The sequence below is a fragment of the Nanorana parkeri genome, unplaced genomic scaffold (assembly GCF_000935625.1).
Source record: "Nanorana parkeri isolate BGI_ZX_2015 unplaced genomic scaffold, ASM93562v1 scaffold1, whole genome shotgun sequence".
Classification (NCBI taxonomy): domain Eukaryota; kingdom Metazoa; phylum Chordata; class Amphibia; order Anura; family Dicroglossidae; genus Nanorana; species Nanorana parkeri.
In genome coordinates, this window is record NW_017306269.1 from 7,554,969 (window position 1) to 7,575,032 (window position 20,064).

Sequence of the window (20,064 nt, forward strand, 5' to 3'; positions counted from 1 at the left end):
CAATTTTCTCTTCCTTATAACAACAGTGCTCAGTTTGTAAATACGGTTTCTTGGAATTCCCATCCCCCTATCCTAAAATTCTGCATAGAGCTTGAAATGAAATTTTAGTAATCTCCAGCAAGGTCTTTAGGTTTACTGTAGTAGTATTCCAGCATCAGAAGCAAGCGTGTTCCAAGATCACCAGACCATGGATAAAGAGGGATGGGGGTGGACTGGTGCACTACAGCCTGGCCTAAAGAACCAAGCAAGTAAGGTTTTGCTCTTTGCGTGCATCCCAAGCATAACATTTCAGTTCTGACACTGGTGGGTAGTTATCAGTTATGGCACCACAATTAAGAAGCTGTATTTTATTTCATGATGATAAAATCAAAGGCAATAAAAGTAAAAAGTTGCAAAAAAGATACATTTTTAAAAACCTAATAATGTAAACTTGACAATCAATCAGTGGCATCCGAGCTGTGATGGAACTACAAGTGCCAGAATGCTCTACAGGGCAGCTTGACCTAAAAGTCAGTGTTTGTCCACCTCTAGCTTCAACCATTTTCATGAGCCTCTGCGTGTTTGCATTACATTCAGTATATCCATACATCTAGAGGTCCTCTCTTTATGAATCAGCAATTTGTTATATTCGGAGGTCTTCAGGAACTGCGGCGTTGGGGGGAAGTCATTGAAAAGGCTTTGGACGCTCTCTGATCGCTCATTAGCTGCTTGAGATATGTGAAGAAGCTTTGGATCCGGCAGTGTGCTGCAACGCGCTCTGTCCATCAGCTCCCCCAGATGTTTAGCCAGCAGCCTGATGTACACAAGTTTCTCAGCCCAGAAGTTGGCTTCACCTTTCTCAAACAGATAGTCGTCCTCCACCTTAAAACATGAAAATAGGTTAAAGAGGTATATTTAGAAATCCTTATACAGTCTAAGAGTCCGAGAACATTTACAGCAGATCACAAAACTAGCCAAACACAAGATGCAACTTCCCAATTCTGTTCAGGTTTAAAATCCGATATCTTTACCAGCACAGTGGGAAGTGGCGTGAACTGCGGTCCAGACACAGTGTAGGGGCAGGAAGGTTACCCTAAGCTAAAAGTGATCCTGTCAGCAATGAAATGCAAATAAAGTTGCTGCTTGTTTAAAATCCATTTGTAAATACTTCCCTCAGTTGTTGCCTGCACTGCCGGGTGCTACCCAAGAAGGATCACCAGCTGAAGTCTGACACTTCCGGGAGGGTCGATATCCTGTGTCTCTTGTTCTGCCCCTTGACCCCTACATTACTACTGTGTTCTGTGGTGACTTAGAGGCTGGCAGGAAGAACCAGTGATCACAGCGCAGGACACAGAAGAGGAGTCAGTTTCTTAGCAGACTTCAGAGGCAATTTTTGGTCACAACAGCAAAAGCATAAGAGGTATTTACATTCTTTTTTTTTTTTTTTACAAGGATCTCTTATTTGCATTTATAGATTGCTGACAGCACGGCTTTAGCTGCAGTAGAAAAAAGTCAGGTCACCAGCCTGGCTATGCTGTGACAGAGCTGTGTAAATAACAGGACTGGGTGGACAGGAATACAAATTCTCTGGTAGGTGAAACAGCTCCCGTATATGTATTTCATCTGTGTGTTCAGCTTTAAATCATGAACTCTGAGGAGGGAATTTATCAAAACTGGAGCAAACAGAATCTGGAACAGTTGCCCATGGCAACCAATCAGCATCTCTCTTCAGTTTGCTCAGGTGAGATTTGAAAATTAGAGATAAAAGCTGATTGGCTGCAGTGCAAATCTGCTCCAGATTTTGTCTGCTCCAGTTTTGATAAATTCCCCCCTGGGTGTTCTATACAGCCGGTAATGTCAGTTATAAGTAGGAATGTCCAGATACCAGTGCAGATACTTGGCATTTTCACAAACTACCAAGGTTGCAGCGGTTGCAGGTGGGACCTGGCTCTGGCGCTCCACCACTGTCCTGAAATCATTGGTCTGTATTGTTTTAGAAAAACTGTCACATGACACTAAACAAACATGTATCAGTACTTGTACATATGTGTGTGTGTGTGTGTGTGTGTATGTATATACTCCTTAAAAATGACAGCTGCCTCCTAACGTTTGAATTTTTCTCTAGTCTAGTCCTGGAGCTGGAAAAGTATCGGTACTTGTATCGAGTTCGGTACTTGGTATCTGAACATCCCTAGTTATAAGCTCAGGCACTGAAAATGGTGCAGTGGTGCTGAACAAAGTGCAGTTACCCAAAGCAACCAATCAGATGACACCTTTCATTGGTATCCAGCAGTCAAAACTATGAAGCCTGATCTCAGATTGGTTGTTGTAGGTTGGCCTTACACATGTGTTAATGTGAGACAGGTGGTATTCTCCTTGACAAAAAGATAACGGCATCCAGCTCCCCAACACAAACCTTTTTTTATTTAGCCAATTTTTACATTTTTCTACAAAGAGCGGCCCTCACCGCCAACATTTCTGCTTACTGTAAATCACAATACTTTGCTCGGCTGCACATTTAAATAAAGCACCCTTGTAAATCAGTTCTATTTTCCTATAATACTGCCTCTGGTACAGAAGAAGTTTGGAAATTATTAAAAAGCAGAAAGTATAAAGCCTTTCCTGTTTAGCCAGACGCTTGGGTAATTCACGATAATCCCGACGGCTCTTAAAACACCTATGCTGTTTGCGTTCCTTTGCGTTATTTGCTTTAATTTTGTAATTGTGAAAGCCCACTGAGCCCTGTGGCATAAACGACGCATACAACTTAATTATTATATATCGCCATTCACGCCTCCCATATCCTCTCATAAAATGACTGCATTGCTGTTTTACACCTGTGCCGCTAATTGGTCATGTGGAGAAAACAGCATTCTTGTGTCAGGTTACGTCAGGCTTTGGATTATGGCTTCTCTACTGCCTTGCAGCACGTCAGGTCTTGTCTGCAGCCACAATCTGACCACATGAAGATTTTCATTTTACAATCTGCCCAAAACATATGTATGCTTGGGACAACCGGAAGTGTATTGTTGAGGCAGGAGCACGTCCAGACAACCATGGCACCAGCTAATATTTGAAGGAGAGGCCAAAATGATTCCAGAAGGACAGTTCCTATCAGACAGCCAGGGAAATCTGCCATTCTCTGCTAGGCCAATAGGTATAGGATGAAACCAGCCAGACAGGTCAGTGTATCTAACAGGCCTTGTTCACATGGGCTTCAGAATGTACACAAGCAGTGTGGACAACAAGCTTTTGCAAAGCATTTGTTAAGCTTTCAGTGAGTTTCCAGCAACTTTGCTTCAAGTAGTGTCAAAGCCTTCTGAAGCTTTTTAGCAACTTGTTTAAAGTGCCAGTCCACATTTTGAGACATAAGATCTGTGTTCCCCCCAATAAAGCTGCTGCAAGCTTTACAAAGCTGTACACAATGATCTTCTATAAGCTAAAGCTTGTGTGAACAATGCACATATTAGATGTGACAAGCATGATGGACTCCAGGCTTGAAGAGGTAAAATTACAGAAAAATCAAGTATTTTCAACGCCTGCTTGCAGTGTTTTTCCTAACCATAAATTATTTCATATTCACTTGCAATGTGGCATTGAACTTGCTAGAAAATAGAAAAATCTATTCCTTAGCCCCCCCCCTCCCCCCACAATCTCCTTTCTCCAGATAGTGTAATAACATAACATCTAGTGTGCTGAAGAGAAATGGAAGATAAAGAGTATTGTTAGTCCTATTACCGCATTCGCAGTTTCCAGATCGCTGAGGTCATCTTCTCCTAATAACCACTCAAGGAGGACAGGGACACCGGCTGAGACTTCATCCCACTGCTGCAGAAGTTCACATAAGACACCCAACGTCAGGTCCAATGCCATCGGAGGATTGACAGTAGAGAATGCAAACCCTGCACAAAGGACAGCACATAGAATAGGGGTAATCAATAAGAGCCTTGTTTATGTAACAAACCTTCAGTCCAGTTATAAAGTCCTTAACCCTTTAATGATGAAGGGAAAAAAAACAAAGACTAACGTCTGAACCCGTTTCTAGGGCCAGTTCACACCATATGCAGTTGTGATACAGTCCGTTTATTTGACTGCTGCAGTCAAAATACATCACAATGCTTTGCTATGGGCTTTCTTGTGCTTTATTCACACCATTGCAGTGTGAATTAAGCACAAGAAAGACCATAGCAAAGCATATGGTGTGAACTGGCCCTTAAACTTTGGCATGTGTTAGTAAAACTGCTCCCATCTTTGCAGATACTTAGTATATCCAGGTCATTTATACCTTGTGTTTTCCCCAAGACATTTGGTGGTAAATGTTAATGGAGAGCTCCAGATTTTTGTTTATTATCAAAGGAAAACTGGGCCTAATAAAACATTTTCTGAAAAGATTTAGCAGAATATTTCTTGCCATTATCCTGACCCAGCACCAACCCCCTCCCTCCCAAAATGATACAATACATTCACGACAATACCACATATGTGCCCATTATATGTTGTTTGTCACTGTAATATGGTCCAGAAACAATCGTGTGCATAGAGTTCTACAGCTGGTGGTCACTCTGATAGACAATTACATTATTTAGATACGCTTAAAATAATGCAAGGTGGTAGGAGTGTGTGAATTACAGGATTAGCCTAACAGAAGCTCAGATACTTGGCAGGAAAAACAGTGCACATATATGTATTTCAACCACTTCAGTACCACAGCCATGTTTTCAATTTTAGCACACATGTTAAAATGCACATTTTAGGCCTAACGATTACTGACCACCCCAAATTATATATTACATGAAAGCAGAGACCCTGCAGAATAAAATGTTGGCAGTTGCAATTGTTTATGTCCCACAATATCAGCGTAACTGTTTATCAAACCCAAAGTTTCAGCAGAAAAAATAGACAAGTTACTTTTAGTCTACACAAACACAACATAATCTCTGATTGTTTGATAACATTTCAAAGTTAAGGTTGCATCAAGTAAATAGATGTGAAACTCTAAAAATTGCATGGGCCGGTGAAATGGTGACAAACTTATCAAATGTCCCCACAATTGCCCATAGGCGACATGTTAAAAGCATTTACAAGTCATCAGTTTAGAGCTAACTGTGAATAATGGCCCTAGAATTATTACTCTCACTCTGGTGTGCACCTTGATACCCAACGTGAGGAGCAATCACTTTTTTCGTACATAGGCGCACCTGATGCGTATGTGTGTGTACGTGTTTCTTACTTTAATTTTGTTTTAGCTTTTTCTAACAGTTGTTGTTAGGCCGGGTTCACACCACCATTTTTGCACGCGCGTGAGCAGCATGCCGTTATTTGCGCATTGTGCATATTTTGATTCGCATTTTTACGTGCATACATGAAGACGCGTGTTTTGACTGGCAGCTTATGAAACATTGCGGTAGAATGGAAGAACGCGCATTTAAACGTGCAAAAAAATGGTCACGAAAATGTGCAAGATACTTTTGCCGCGCGTTTTTGGGCATTTCCATTGAAGTCTATGGTGCAAAAACGCGCTTTTAACTGCCCAAAGAAGCTCATGTACCTTTCACGCGTATTCCTGGTGTGAACAAGGGCCTTTGAAAATCATGGGCTTTCTTGTGTTGGGCATTTAAAAGCACTTTTCCAACTGCACAAAAACTCAAGACTGTTTTCCAGAACTGTTTTCCTTTATATGAGACAATCAACATAATCATTTAGAAGCTGAACATAAAATTGAAAAGCAAGATAGACAAGTTAAGAAGTGGATGTATTTATAGCACATCGGACATAAAAGAGTGACAGTTATGGAGGAAATGGAGACAGAAGGATTTGGCTCCAAAAAGTGAGACAGTTTGGAGCTGTGCGATCACTGCAGAGCCATAAATTCAACCTTTTGTTTCGCTGTGTGGACACTATTGTACAGTATTAACTTTTTGCTCTGCTTAATGTAGAGATGATTCATATGTTCTCGTGTGTTTACCTCTTTGCTTTGGCCTACTCTCCACAGTCTTGTTTACTCCATATCGCTCTCCGGCTTATGGGAAACTGATTAGTGTTTGACTAAAAGCCAGTGTAGGAAGTTAGAGAGGCTGCGTTTACTTAAACAAGGCAGCTACATTAACTCTAATGAGCAGAAAAACAAAAACAAAGCCATGTATACAGTGGTAGAGACCAGGAACACACATTCTATAATCAGCTCGGCTCTCTTTACAACAGATTTCCAAATGTAAATGGAGGGAATTCGGCATCTTTCTGCACTGCGTCATCTTTAGTGCGAGGCAGCGTCTTAGCTAAATATGGACCCGAGCATGGAGCACCACACTGGATCATTTCACAATTCCGTCTTTCGCTGATTCCCAGAGCGTGTCCACTATTACAAACAAACCAGTCATGCAGTCATTAGGGATGTTCTTCAGATTCATCCAGTAAACAGTTCCCGAAGCAAACACACAAACATCCATTCTGCTCCTTCTAATAGACTGTCTCAGCAAATCACGCTGTGTAAATATAGGATGATGGAATGCAGGACATGACTAAGGCCTGCCATCGGGATAAGTGCCTACAAAAAGCCTCTCGGTCCAAACACATGGCCACCACAAACGAAAGGCCAACTCTGCCAATCAATGTTCTTCATTGTTTCTGACATGCTAAATCCCATGGTAGGTTATTATAGCTGTGGGGACTCCAGCAGTGTCATATATACCTAGTTCAGCACTTATATTCTAATTGAACCCAACTGGTCTTAGCTATTACAAAGGCAAATGGTGGTGTCATAAACAGATTCTCCATAAAATACGTAGCTGGGGAATCCAGCTGTGAAGTAGTGACACCGTTCTTGTGGTCTTGGCAGAGGAAGGGGTGACAAAAGGTATGACCTAAAAATACAACCTTAGGGCACCCACCCAAAACAGAATCATGGAGGTGATGTTGATGTGAATGTATGGGGGAAGCTCTGCCTCCAAGGTAGGGCATCCATACCTGTACAGATTTGCAAGTTCGGGTTGGCATGCAGCCATGTCCTCTCATAGAGATGTACAGGCAGCTGCAAGCGGTTACACGCAGCACCTGTCCCTCCCGAGCACAGGTCTCTGCATGGACGTGCACGTTGTTCAGCAGTGTACGTCTGTGTGACTGAGGTCTTTTTATGGATTTTTATTATTCATTGTTTTTATGTAATGTTTGTATTTTGCACAGCTTTTTATTTGCATTCCCCTTAGCAGATTTATTCTTATCATGCATTTTATGTCCACAGCATTAAGGGCTTGTTCACCAGATCCGTGCGCTCATACACCCAAAATGCATCCCAATGTATCCCTATGTGTTTTATGGGCTACGGTTCTCACGAGCGCAGTCCGTTCCGGACAGAAAAAATACTGCATGTCACATTTTGTCCGGTCCAGAAACAGTCCGGAAATGCAAGAACACGTCAAAACGCGTACTGACAGCCCCACACCAACCAAAAAAAAAAAACTATATATATATATATTTTTTTATAACTGGAACACATCAAAAACACATCAAAAACGAGTCAAAAACGCACTGCATGCATAGCACCACGTCTCCAGATCTGGGCCAGAAAATCGTGTGAACAAGCCCTAATAAATCCTTTATGTACCATGCCATTATGGATAGAAATTGAGCACTCTAAACTTGTTACTCTTTGTCAAGTCTGAGGGATAGTAACAGATGCTTTAATGTGGGAGGTCCCTTGCTCCTTTTGAGCAGTGGGACGCTGTGCATCTCCAGCTATCTTTTGGGTCCTGCTTTTTCTTGCATACACCGGCATCTCTGACAGCTCAAGCTAAAAGCCCCACCAACAGCCATCGTGAGCGGGCTGGCTCCTACTCACCAGACATATGTTACATGTCGGCTACAAATAAGTGTTGTAGTTACCATATTATTTGTGAGTGCAATTGTTCACATTTTTAGATTCATTGTATTGCACAAGATTTGTGCACTTTGCCACTCTTGTTTGCTGTTCCCAGCAAGTTTGTAGCTAGTTGCTCAAACTATCCCCATCTCATACCAGCAGATTTCCACTGGATTATCATTGTCTGCAAGTTACAAGCCGATTGACAGTATGTCTCCTTATGTCTTTGAGACTTTTTAGCACATCTGTAACTTCTTTTTTTATTTGAGCATCTCAGAGTGTAAAGGAAGCCTGTGCAGAGAAAAGTGTAGAGGCTGCCATTGCTGACTGTCCCAAAAATGATAATTACCTGGCTGTCATGCTGCAGCTTTAGGACTTTCTGAGTCTATGACCCAGATGAAGTATAAAGAGAGGATTCTGATTTATTTACTGCATGCATGTCTTCAAAGAGGCCAGCAATGGCAACCCCCATGTTCTGTGTTTAGTCTATTTTTAAAGGAGAACTATGGGGTTCTATCTTTTTTTATGAATGCATTCCTTAGGCTAAATAAGTAAATAATGTAATTTACTCTAATTAGCCAAAATGCACAGTAAGGCTGTAAAACCTTATTTTAGGTGGTGGGCGGGGCTAAGCGCCGCAATGAGAAGACATCCCGACATATCTGACGGGATCCTCCCCACTGATGACTGACATTGATTCTTGAGAGCTGCTCCACGAATATATGGACATGCGCAGCAGCTCTCTCCTTACCTGCATGTCCCCGTGTGCCAGCTCCTTCCCCCCTCTAACACTATTTACTATATATGGACTTTCCCATTTGTAGTAAATGCTGAAGAGAGAGAGAGGGCTCCTTCCCCTCTCTCATCAGCGATCCCCAGTGAATTGAGGATGTCAGCGTCACACAGGGCAGGGAGAGAGAGAGAGGGGAAGGAGCCTCTGTGCACGAGCTGACAAAACACAGCTGTGCACGATGAGAGGAAGCGCAGCCACAGCAATGAGTTCATTTGAAAAAAAAGCCGTGGGCAGGCTGGATCAAATGTTAACGCCCCCTAAGAGGAAAGGAGCTTGGAGCATGGGTGAAGACGGCCATTTACTACAGGTTTGAGGGTTTTATCTGTGATGTGCTGCGAATTTAGAGAAAAAGAACAATGCTACTACAATCAAGGTAAGGGGTATATTTATTTGCCCTTAAGTCATAGTTCTCCTTTAAGAACAATAAGGGCCAGTGCATACCTAGGCGACAGCTCACCGCGCGGCAATCGTGCACGATACCGCGTGGTCAGGAGTCGCCAAGGTGTGAACCGATCGCGCTGTGGGTGCCATTATTTTCTAATGGCACCCCAGTCGGATCGCGCGGTTTGCAGCCGCAATTCCGCCCGTGCTTCATGTATCACAAATAAAGGTAGTTGTACTTTTTTTCTGCGATTGCCGCACGGATGCCACCCCATTGAAATCATTATGCAGGACCGCGCAATCCCGGATCGCGGAGGTCTGCACGGGGCCTGAAAGTCTCAAATATTTTACCACATCTGGATGTAGTGTAATCAAGCTCCGTACCCCTCTCAGTCTATATTACATTCAGCTTATCACCAAAATGTGAATCTCTATAGGTAGAAAATGTGCTACAGGAAGCCCATCGTGACAGTGACAAACTCTGAAACTTATTTGAGGCCTGGTTCACACCAAGCGCGTTCCAGGAGCAGAGCAGTTACAGACCGGATCAAAACTGCGTCCAATGTATTCCAATGGTATTTGGGCTCTAGTTCACACCGCAGCGTTCAGTTCCAAAGCATGTAAAAAAAACTGCAGCAAGCCCTATTTTACCTGCTCTGGAACGCATGCAAGCGCATCAAAAACGCATGTAAACGCCCTGGAACGCACTAAAGGCCTATTCTCAACTTTTTTAAAAATATTATTTTTTTACCCAAAACGGCCCGGAACGCATCAAAAACGCGGCACAACTGATCTGCACTGCGTGTGCAGAAACCCATGCAGATCTGGTCTGCATTTGGTGTGAACAAGCCCTGAAAAGATACAACAGTGCTGGGGAGAGACCTTCTCAGGGTCCAACAGAGCAATAAAGGCCAGGCAGGAAATCGAAGCTGCTCATCTCCACCCAAAGTGGAAAGTCGGTGTTGGTTGTGGATGCTTTTTAAAAGGTCATTTTCAGAATATATCATAAGGATTTCCAACAACACAAGAGCCAATTTGTAATTGTCTAATCGAGTGATACTGTAAGTCTGTAGAGGATGAATGAGCTTTGCAGAACTACACTAGAACAGCTTCTGCTTCTTAATAGGATGCTCCAAATGAACTCAAGCTGCACTTTCCTTCACGCTGTACCTGAAAACCGATATGACTTATTCTGTGGAAGGAACGCGGTGTGGTCTTGTTTTGTACGTTATGCTCACTGTAATAAGGAGCACTAAGATCTGTCCACACTGCAAGCTTCAACGTGCTGAAAATGGTATCACTCTTGTTCCCTGGCTTCTAAGATAAGGGGAGGATGCTCTGTAACTAGAAGGAACACAGCTTTCATTGCTCAGGGAGAATCGAGCTTCCTCTCTCCAATATGTATTCTGTTGTGTTCATCAAGGTTTGCATTCCTTACCCGGTGAAGAAATGTAAATAAAATTCAAGTATTTCAACACAGGCAGAGTTTGTGTGTCATGAAGGGGATCAGGTCAAATTCTGTGTACAAAGCCTCAGGTTATCTTTACAAAACAGTCAGCACACGATTATAGATCCATCTTCCACAATCTCCTTTATTAATTTAAGGCTTTAAGCCATAAAAGCAGGCACAACAAATATGCTGACGCGTTTCAGCCTTAATTATAAGAGATTGTGGAAGATGGATCCATAATGGCATGCTGACTGTTTTTGCCGAGTTCTGTATTAGGACATTGGGCGGAGGAGGAGACCTTACCAATTTTTTATTGCTTATCATTAGAAAACCTTTTCTGTGATATCAGTTAAAGGGTAAGTACACCTGACATTTAAAAAAAAAATCTATATGTATTACAGATTTGATTTTACATTAAAATGCTGTTTAAAATGCTTTTAAAAATGATCCATACTTTGAAGCTGCTGCTGCCGTGGGTTGGCCTGTCCATCATGTCTAGTTGGGGAACAGACTGACCCTTGTAAGCAGAGCCCCAACATCTCACAATGTTCTGTGAGTGAGAAAGAGAGTAGGCTGCGCATGCGTGGTTAGGAAAGCCAAGTTTTTGTTGGTGAGGGTCTAGGGCTGTGCATCCAACGGTCGGCCTGCCATTTAGGCAGGATGGAGAGAGGAAGCCCATAGTAGCAGTAGCTTCAAAAGTAAATACCATTTTTAAAAAGGACAGCATTTTAATGTACGATCAAAACTGTAATGCTTATGATTTAAAAAATTTTTTTTTTTATTAAAAGGTGAACTGACCCGTGAAAGACCATTAAAAAAATCTACCCATATGGAAACTAGGCGTTTAGGGATTGTTCTATCTGCCAAAATAATTGTAAAGTAATGCACATATTGCTGTGACACCCACCCCTGCTATGCTGCTTAGCACAAGTATGGTGGCCTACATACCTCCCGCGCCCACTCTGTAGATTACAAATTAATCGGTTTTAGATGGGAAACAAAGAGCAAAGATCTCACCACTGGAACACCCCAGGTGATATAAGAAACATTCTGTGGGTTTAACTCCCCAGCACAGCATCAAAAGCTGAAATATCAGTTTTGGGAGTACTGACCTTTAAAGTAATACTCAGGTGCAACTGATACACAGAATACCTACTTACACATAGTAGAAAATTTGATATTGTTTACTGGCCATCTATGGGCCTACCATTAATGATAATGGCTTAATCCAGTAGACATGGGCATTTGGTACAAGCGTTTAACTCCCAAATCATACGGAGGCAACAGAATTGACTGGAAATGAGTCACCTGCTGGCTTCTTTATTTTTCTAGGAATATAGCAAGATGTTCCCACCATCCAATCAATCTACATGCCTAACTATCTTGGAGTTTTGGGTGCGTCTGCCCAAAGTGAACGACTTCAGTGCTACTGCTGTTGAAAATATGTAAACGTTCATAGTCTAGTCACAGGTTCGTTTTAGTACGTTTTATTCTATCTGCTGCAGTCTCCAAAATGGAAAATGCATTAAATGTGTAGAGTGCCAATGAAATATCATAAATTGATGGTTTAACTCTCTAGCATCTACACAGAAACAGAAATATGAACAGCTGACACTTCAACATTTTTTCATAGCATCTGCACTTCATGACCACGTAAGGCACAAAACCTTTGGCCATGTTTAGCAAGCCATGCTGGGGCTTGTCGTGGAGGCCCAGATGCTGCTTATTGCTTATGTCTTTTCATTTTGGGAACATTCTCCCCCAGTTTGCATGTGGCCAGAGTCGCTGTCACTGGACACAAACTGTCTGCGTCCAGGGCCAGTAAGAGGCCCTATTGCGAACAGCGGCAGCACCGGCTACTGCTCTGTACAAATGCAGCCACAGCTGTTTACACACAGGAGCAAAGGGACCTATGTGAATGTAGCCTTATGCCTGAAATAGGTAAGCATCCTTATCCTGTTCATGAATTATGATGTGTTTAAACATGCATCTGTGTACTAAAAAGCCCACACCTCTCCGGTTTACCCTGGATGCACAGGAGGAATGTGTTTTCCTTACAGCTGTAAGCCAGACAGGGAGGTGTGATAGCACCTAGCCTTTAAAGAGCTGTCTGCTGTCTCCACCTGGGAGTTCTGCTGCACTGCACCACGTCAGCCAAATTCACGAGAGGATACGCAGAACGCCACTTAAAACATCCTCAAACCTAGAAGATACTTCCTACAATAATCCCAAACTAATCAGCATACTTTTTATTCTTCCACTCCACTCAAATATGACAGCTGGAACCTGACTGGTGACATAGGCGAAGGTTTCCACTTTTTTTTTAAAGTCTACCTAAAAGGCAAAACTTTTCTTGTTTTAGACAATTAGGAATAAAAAATGCTTCACTTGTAACTTTATTACTCTGTCTGCAACATCCACCCTCTTAAAAAACAAACAAAAAAAACCCCCAGCACAATAGGACCATTTACCCATCATGATGCCACAGCGCATTCCATACCCACTAAACCACGTTCACAGAAAATACATTTTCAACGTTCCACCTACCTTCATCTCACAGTCCCATGACGTGAACGCACTTCACCACTTAATTGGACCCTCTTCATGCAGTGTAATGCATGCTACCACAATGTAACTGAGTTCCAGTGAGGTGCAATTGCATGCACTTTTTTCTAATTGCACAACACCAATGCACCGCCCTCCTGTCACCCCGCACAGCCCTCCTGACACCCCGCACAGCCCTCTGCACAGCCCTCCTGACACCAAAAAAGTAGCAGCGCCGGGCCCTAGCATTACCTATGCAGGCATCGGAGCAGGCTGAGGCCCCATCGGCGCAGATTTTCATCTGATCTCTGACCGCCAGAAGTGACATCACTTCACTTCCGGCCAGTCCAGTGGCAGAGGAGGCCAGGTGAGCAGGTAAGAGGAGCTGGGAAGGAGGGAGGGAGATGCAGCCAAGTGTACAGCATTGCGATATATGTCAGAGCTATATATAGCCATATATCTATATATAGCTATATATAGCCCTGCAAATAAGATACATTTTTGTTAATAGTTAAGGTACTTGAATGCAGTTTTAAGATTTTAGTGTCACTTTAAAGCTGCATCCCATCCATAAACTAGTAAACGCATCAGTGAATTGAAAACAGTACTTGTTCTAAAAAGGTTAAATAGAAGCCAGCGTCCTACAAGCATTCTCTGCCATTATTTATTCTTGTGAACTTCAAACTCTGCAATGCCGTGGATTCATGGATGCTCAATCTTAAAGAGGATTGAATTTTCATATATAAGGAATAACAACATGTTCTGATTATTATGCAACATTACATCAAAGCTTGGATTTCAGCGTTGAGGAATGGCTGAATGAAAGTGCATTTTTACTGTTCCCCCGGGTAGGAATCGATCATCTTTATTAGCTTTCTGAGAAGGGTTGTGCAGTTTAGATGTACGCAACACAAAGTGCAAGATGACAGATTGGATATATAGAACCACGCTCGGCCTATTTAGATATGACACAATGTAATAACGGTGAGCTATTTGCCAATGAGTGGACTACTTTTATGAAATGCTTGACATTTTTTGGAGACTACATACTGATAATCATGACAGATTCCTAGCTTTATCCACTTGCTGGGTGGAAGGTTTCGGCTTCCTTTTTTTTTTTTTTCTCCTTTGGAACGTTACAAAGATAAACTTAAATGGAAGAATACAAAAACCTCTACAAAGTATAAACTGTCACTTGAGACCCTACTTCAGGGCTGATTAAGTGCAGGAAACACCCAAGGAAGAATGTAGGGAACACACAGCAGCTGGATATGCCCAGCATATGTGATTGGCCTTCATCCCCCAGCACAGAGGATAATGGAAGCCTGGGGCCCAGTACGATACAGGGCAGCAAGAAGCTGAAAGCATAATTGGTACTGATTGACTGCCAGATTCTGTCTGGACAGCATTTATAGAAGACATATGAATATAGACTAACACATTTTAAAGGGGAACTGCCTTGACTGCTTCAGAGGGAGCCATTTGCATTTTATTATGATAAGGTAAAGTTTTTTTTATTTGCAATAGATTTCAGATTTTGTAATAAATAAATTGAAAAGTTCTAATTTTCCATACAGTGGTCATATAATAAGTTATAAGATTTAAAAAAATAACATCAATTGAGTGAAAGTAATGCACACATTAAAGAAAAAAAAAGGTGTAGTTATTGAAGATGTGCACACAGAAATAATAATTCTAAATATCCACTAGTGAAAATACGCCATGCTGTTTGCCGAGCCATTTCCATTTGCTGAGTGGATATGTTGAATTATTACTTCTGTGTTTACCTTACTAAATTTGCTCCCCCCAATGTTCTGTACCCAGTATCTCCAAGTATGGAAGTGCACATGACCTAGTCATGTGACAGCGCTGGGACAATAAGCACAGTCATAGCACAGCACAGCTCATATCCAGCAACAACTATGGTAACTTCTACCAATCTCTCCAACACCTTACAAGTCCACTTTTTAGTACCTTTACTCCCATCCACAATCTGGGATAGTGCAAGCCACAGACATACCTAAGGGATGAATGGGTGACCTAACTCTAAACATCTGACCTTTTAAAGTGCACTTGTACGTAAGTGCTTACTTGAAGTGCCTGTATTGTGAACTTTGAAGATGAATCTCTCCACAATGCTTATAGCATAAATACTTTAGTGTGTATAATCTGAGTAGTCATGCTGGAACAGAAAATGCCTTCCTCACACTTTAGCCGCAAGGCTAGAAGCACATATTGTTTAAAATGTCTTTGTTGATGTAATGTTGCAGCATTAATGGTACCTTTCATAGGGAACACATGAACTTAATATTTTGGAGGGTTGTCCACATACACTTGTGCTCATAATTTGACATACCCTGGCAGAACTTATGATTTCCTGGCCATTTTTCAGAGAATATGAATGATAACACGAAAAGATTTCTGTCACTCATGGGTAGTGTTTGGCTGAAGCCATTTATTATCAATCAACTGTGTTTACTCTTTTCCAATCATAATGTCAACAGAAAGTACCCAAATGACCCTGATCAAAAGTTTACATAACCCAGTTCTTAATACGGTGTGTTGCCTCCTTTAACATCAATGACAGCTTGAAGTCTTTTGTGGTATGTGTGGATGAGGCTCTTTATTTTCTCAGATGGTAAAGCTGCCCATTCTTCCTGGCAAAAAGCCTCCAGGTCCTGTAAATTTTTGGCCTGTCTCGCATGAACTGCATGTTTGAGATCTCCCCAGAGTGGCTTATTGATATTGAGGTCAGGAGACTGAGATGGCCACTCCAGAACCTTCACTTTATTCTGCTGTAGCCAATGACAGGTCGACTTGGCCTTGTGTTTAGGATCATTGTCATGTTGGAATGTCCAAGTATGTCCAATGCGCAGCTTCCGGGCTGATGCATGCAAATTGTCCTCCAGTATCTTTTGATAACATACTTCATTCATCGTGCCATCAATTCTGACCAACTTTCCTGTGCCTTTGTAGCTCACGCATCCCCAAAACATCAGCGATCCACCTCCGTGTTTCACAGTAGGAATGGTGGACTTTTCATCATAGGCCTTGTTGACTCCTCTCCAAATGTAGCATTTATGGTTGTGGCCAAAAAGCGCAATTATGGTCTCACTCCAAATGACTTTGTGCCAGAAGGTTTGAGGCTTGTCTCTGTGCTGTTTGGCGTATTGTAAGCGGGATACTTTGTGGCATTTGCGTAGTAATGGTTTTCTTCTGGCGACTCGAACATGCAGTCCATCTTTCTTCAAGTGCCTCCTTATTGTGCATCTTGCAACAGCCATCCCACATGTTTTCAGAGTGTCCTGCATTTCACCTGAAGTTATTTGTGGGTTTTTCTTTGCATCTCAAACAATTTTCCTGGCAGTTGTGGCTGACAGTTTAGTTGGTCTACCTGACCGTGGTTTGGTTTCAACAGAACCCCTCATGTTCCACTTCTTGATTAGAGTTTGAACACTGCTGATTGGCATTCTCAATTCCTTGGATATCTTTTTATATCCCTTTCCTGTTCTATACAGTTTAACTACCTTTTCTGGCAGGTCCTTTGACAATTCTTTTGCTTTCCCCATGACTCAGAATCCAGACACGTCAGTGCAGCACTGGATGAAGGATGCAAAGGTCTGTCAGGAGGCCAGAAACTCATTGGCCTTTTATACACACACACTGATTACATGCAAACAGATCACAGGTGAGGATGGTTCCCTTTAATAGCCATTCACACCCCTTTGTGTCAACCTGTGTGCATGTTATCAGGCCAAAATCACCAGGGTATGTAAACTTTTGATCAGGTCATTTGGGTAGTTTCTGTTGTCATTATGATTGGAAAAGCGTAAACACAGTTGATTGATGGCTTCAGCCAAACACTACCATGAGTGACAGAAAGGTTTTCGTGTTATCATTCATATTCTCTGACAAATGGCCAGGAAATCATAAATTCTGCCAGGGTATGTAAACTTATGAGCACAACTGTACATGTCTTTGTATGTTGTAGCATTAATGGTACCTTTCACCGGAAACACATGAACTCAATATTTTGGAGGTTTGTCCACAAACATGTGGCCATGCGATTGTCAGGTGTCCTCATAGTGTATATCCATTCAGCATTTAGGTATTATACCCGGACCAGCAGAAGATTAAAAAAATGCCCCAAACTGCTGTGCACATCTAGGATTGCAAAGCACTGCAGCAAGTGTCAACACTCCATAAATAATAGTAATTACCATAGCATTCCAGTAGAAGCAGCATCTGATGATCACTTGATGGGATGACACAGAATAGAATCAGATAGATCGGCCTGCACCTGGAAAGGATAAAATCTAATCTAATCTCTACCTTGTGTGATGAGCTCACTTTACCATTAAGCTTGTATGCCTGGTAAGGTAATACTCCTGAAACAATCTGTTTAATCCCTGCCCGAAATCTGCCAGACATGGGTGTAATATTTCACCCCACACAACTCAAGACCCTCCATTTCTGGGAAACCAGCTACAATATATGCCGCATCCATGAACTGTAAGCGTCTGCAATCCTTCATCAGTGTGGAGGTGTATAATACTGCTGTGTGTGGGTGTTCTCTGCATACCTTTGTCTGCGGAAATGAATTGGACATTCCTTGATGTGCATACATCTGTGCAGAATGTGCGTGCTCATTGCTGGGTACACGGGGAGTTTCAGTGGAAAGAGAAGAGGAGAAATGGTAACATCAGACTCATTTGTGTAAAACGTGTTCTTGTTGAAATAACAGAACCGTATAAATTTCAGAGGCCGAAAATCTTGTATAATCTACCTTACCCTGCAGAATTCAAAGGCCCACTGTAGCAAAAAATGATGTATTCTGGTGTCTGTATGGGGTAATACCTGTTATGATAGTAACTGAATCAAATTTATGAATTCCTTTTTCAATTTCATGGGCCCTGTTTAGAGTTTCATCCACATTTACACATGTCAAGCTAGTTACTTTCATGTGGTTTAAACCTTTTTCTCCAAAAGACATAACAAAAAAAAAAATGTTCTTCAAACTGTTTAAAAAGTGTTAGCTAAAGTTGGGCTTTAATTCATTTGTCATTTACTTAAAGTGGACCTGAAATCAAAAAGCTAAGATTTGCTATGGTATAGAGAACATTTAGAACTGTTAAGTATTCCAAAGCTGCACCATGAAAAATTTACATTTTTGTTTTGAATTCCTCCTGCAAAACAGCACAGCACTTTCCGGTATACGAGTGTACCTAGGGAATCCTGGCCTCATAGCTGTATATCTGCAGTGTGAGTTCTAAGGCACTGCTGCCTCTGACTTCTACTCTTACTAGAACTGATGTTGTCAATATTGTGCTGCTTCCTGTTCTCCTTTCCAGAGACTCTGACATAAGGAAGAAAACCCCTTCCTCTACCATGATGGCTGCCTCCACAGTGCAGAACAATGCATAGTAAGTCAATAATGGATGAAAGATCAGCTGCGTGGAGACCAAAAGGTAATACTGGTGGCTAGACCTTTTCCTTCTGCCTCCCTTTTATGGGGAGTAGCTTCTAGAGTTCAGTTCCTCTTTAAAGCTCTAAGAGTACCCTGCCCATAGGGTGACAACACGGCTGATTTCACTACAGAGTGATCAGCATTGTCAATTTGTAAAGAAAACAGAGAAAAAACAGATCTACTGGCAGGATCAATAGGCAATAAAAATGTGACATGTGGAACCCACAAAAACAAAGACTGCTGTGTAAATAATTGTGACAGGCTGCAGAATAGAGGTAATTTATTGTTTTGATCATAGTTTCACTTTAACTAAATTTCCACAGCTGTGCACTTTAGGGGGAATCTATATAGACAGAGAGCAAAGGGAGTCAAATATTAGAGACAGCAAACAGCAGTTATAACGTTTGTGGATGTTTCCGGAGTTCTAAATGTCCCAGTCCTGGTATGCTAGCGTCTATTTCAATGAAAGCTGCAGAGCTAAAAATATTAATAATTACTTTTAAAAAATCCATCAACATGTCATATATTATATGAGATTTTAGTGTTGCACATGTCCTGTACAGGATCTTTATATAAAGACAGACACGGAGAGACTAAGTGGAGGGGCTACATGACTGGGGGGGAGGAATAGTCCCTGGAGAAAGGGTTAAAAATAAAATGGGAATAGCTGCTCTTACCTGATTGGACGTGGGAGTCAGGTGTCCGGGAGGAGCCGCTTCAGAAGGGACTGCGAGGGCTGAGGGACGTCCTCTCTCTGGAAATCGACGAAGATTATTATGTTAAAAAATATGCAGAGATAGCATAGTCAGACAGCTTATAGTGATGTGGACCAAAATATATGAATAAGTCCTTCATATAAAGCACTGTAAAGTACAGAACATATGTGTTTTAAGCACTTGCATGTGCTTAGAAGCGGGTCGCTGGCATTTTACATTCGCCGGTTGTTACATACAAGTATACCGGTGGTTGTAGAGCTACCTGATCACTTTTATGCTGTATGGGAGTGTGCGGGTCCCCCACCTCCGCTGCCGGGTATCCCGTGCTCTGCCGTCCAGTGTGCGGGCCCAGCACTGGCACCGGTGGCTCTCTGCAATATCGGTGGGAGATCAGCACACTGACGAAGTGAACCCAAAACTATGGGCAATAATATACAGTATGTTTCATAACGTAGGGAAAATAGATTTTTTTTTTTTAAAATGTCGGTATTTTTTTTCTTTACATAGTAAAGTGGTGATTAAATACCACCAAAATAAAGCTCCATCTGTCCCAAAAACAAAACAAAAAAATAGATTTCAGTACAATGCTGCATGATTGAATAAATGTTAGTCAATGCACCTCAGCGCTGACTACTGAAAAATTCTAGTCAACTTTTGTTGATGTGGGTCAAAAAAATAAATGACAGGAAATCCAGGTTGCATCTGTGCTATATGCCAATGGTTCATACATACATTCATACACATCTTTCTCTATGCACCTATTTTAGAGCGCACAGAGCCATTAGAAAATACTGGAGAAAGACTCGAAGAAAGGGAATGCCAATTTTGAATTCTGTATAACAGCTACCTATTGCCTACTAGTTATTTATTTTTATTTAT

The 20,064-nt window shown here is 41.8% G+C and overlaps 1 protein-coding gene across 1 annotated transcript in view; it reads right to left on the reverse strand.

Annotated features, from left to right (window-relative positions):
- Positions 1 to 537: 537 nt before the first annotated feature.
- THADA (THADA, armadillo repeat containing) overlaps positions 538 to 20,064 on the reverse strand; it is a 454,862-nt gene continuing 435,335 nt past the window's right edge. The window contains exons 36-37 of the mRNA XM_018556404.1: positions 3,718 to 3,881; positions 538 to 861 (exon numbers count right to left, since the gene is read on the reverse strand). Of these exons, the coding sequence (XP_018411906.1) occupies positions 544 to 861; positions 3,718 to 3,881 (482 nt within the window). The 3' untranslated portion in view covers positions 538 to 543. The remainder of the gene's footprint in view (positions 862 to 3,717; positions 3,882 to 20,064) is intronic.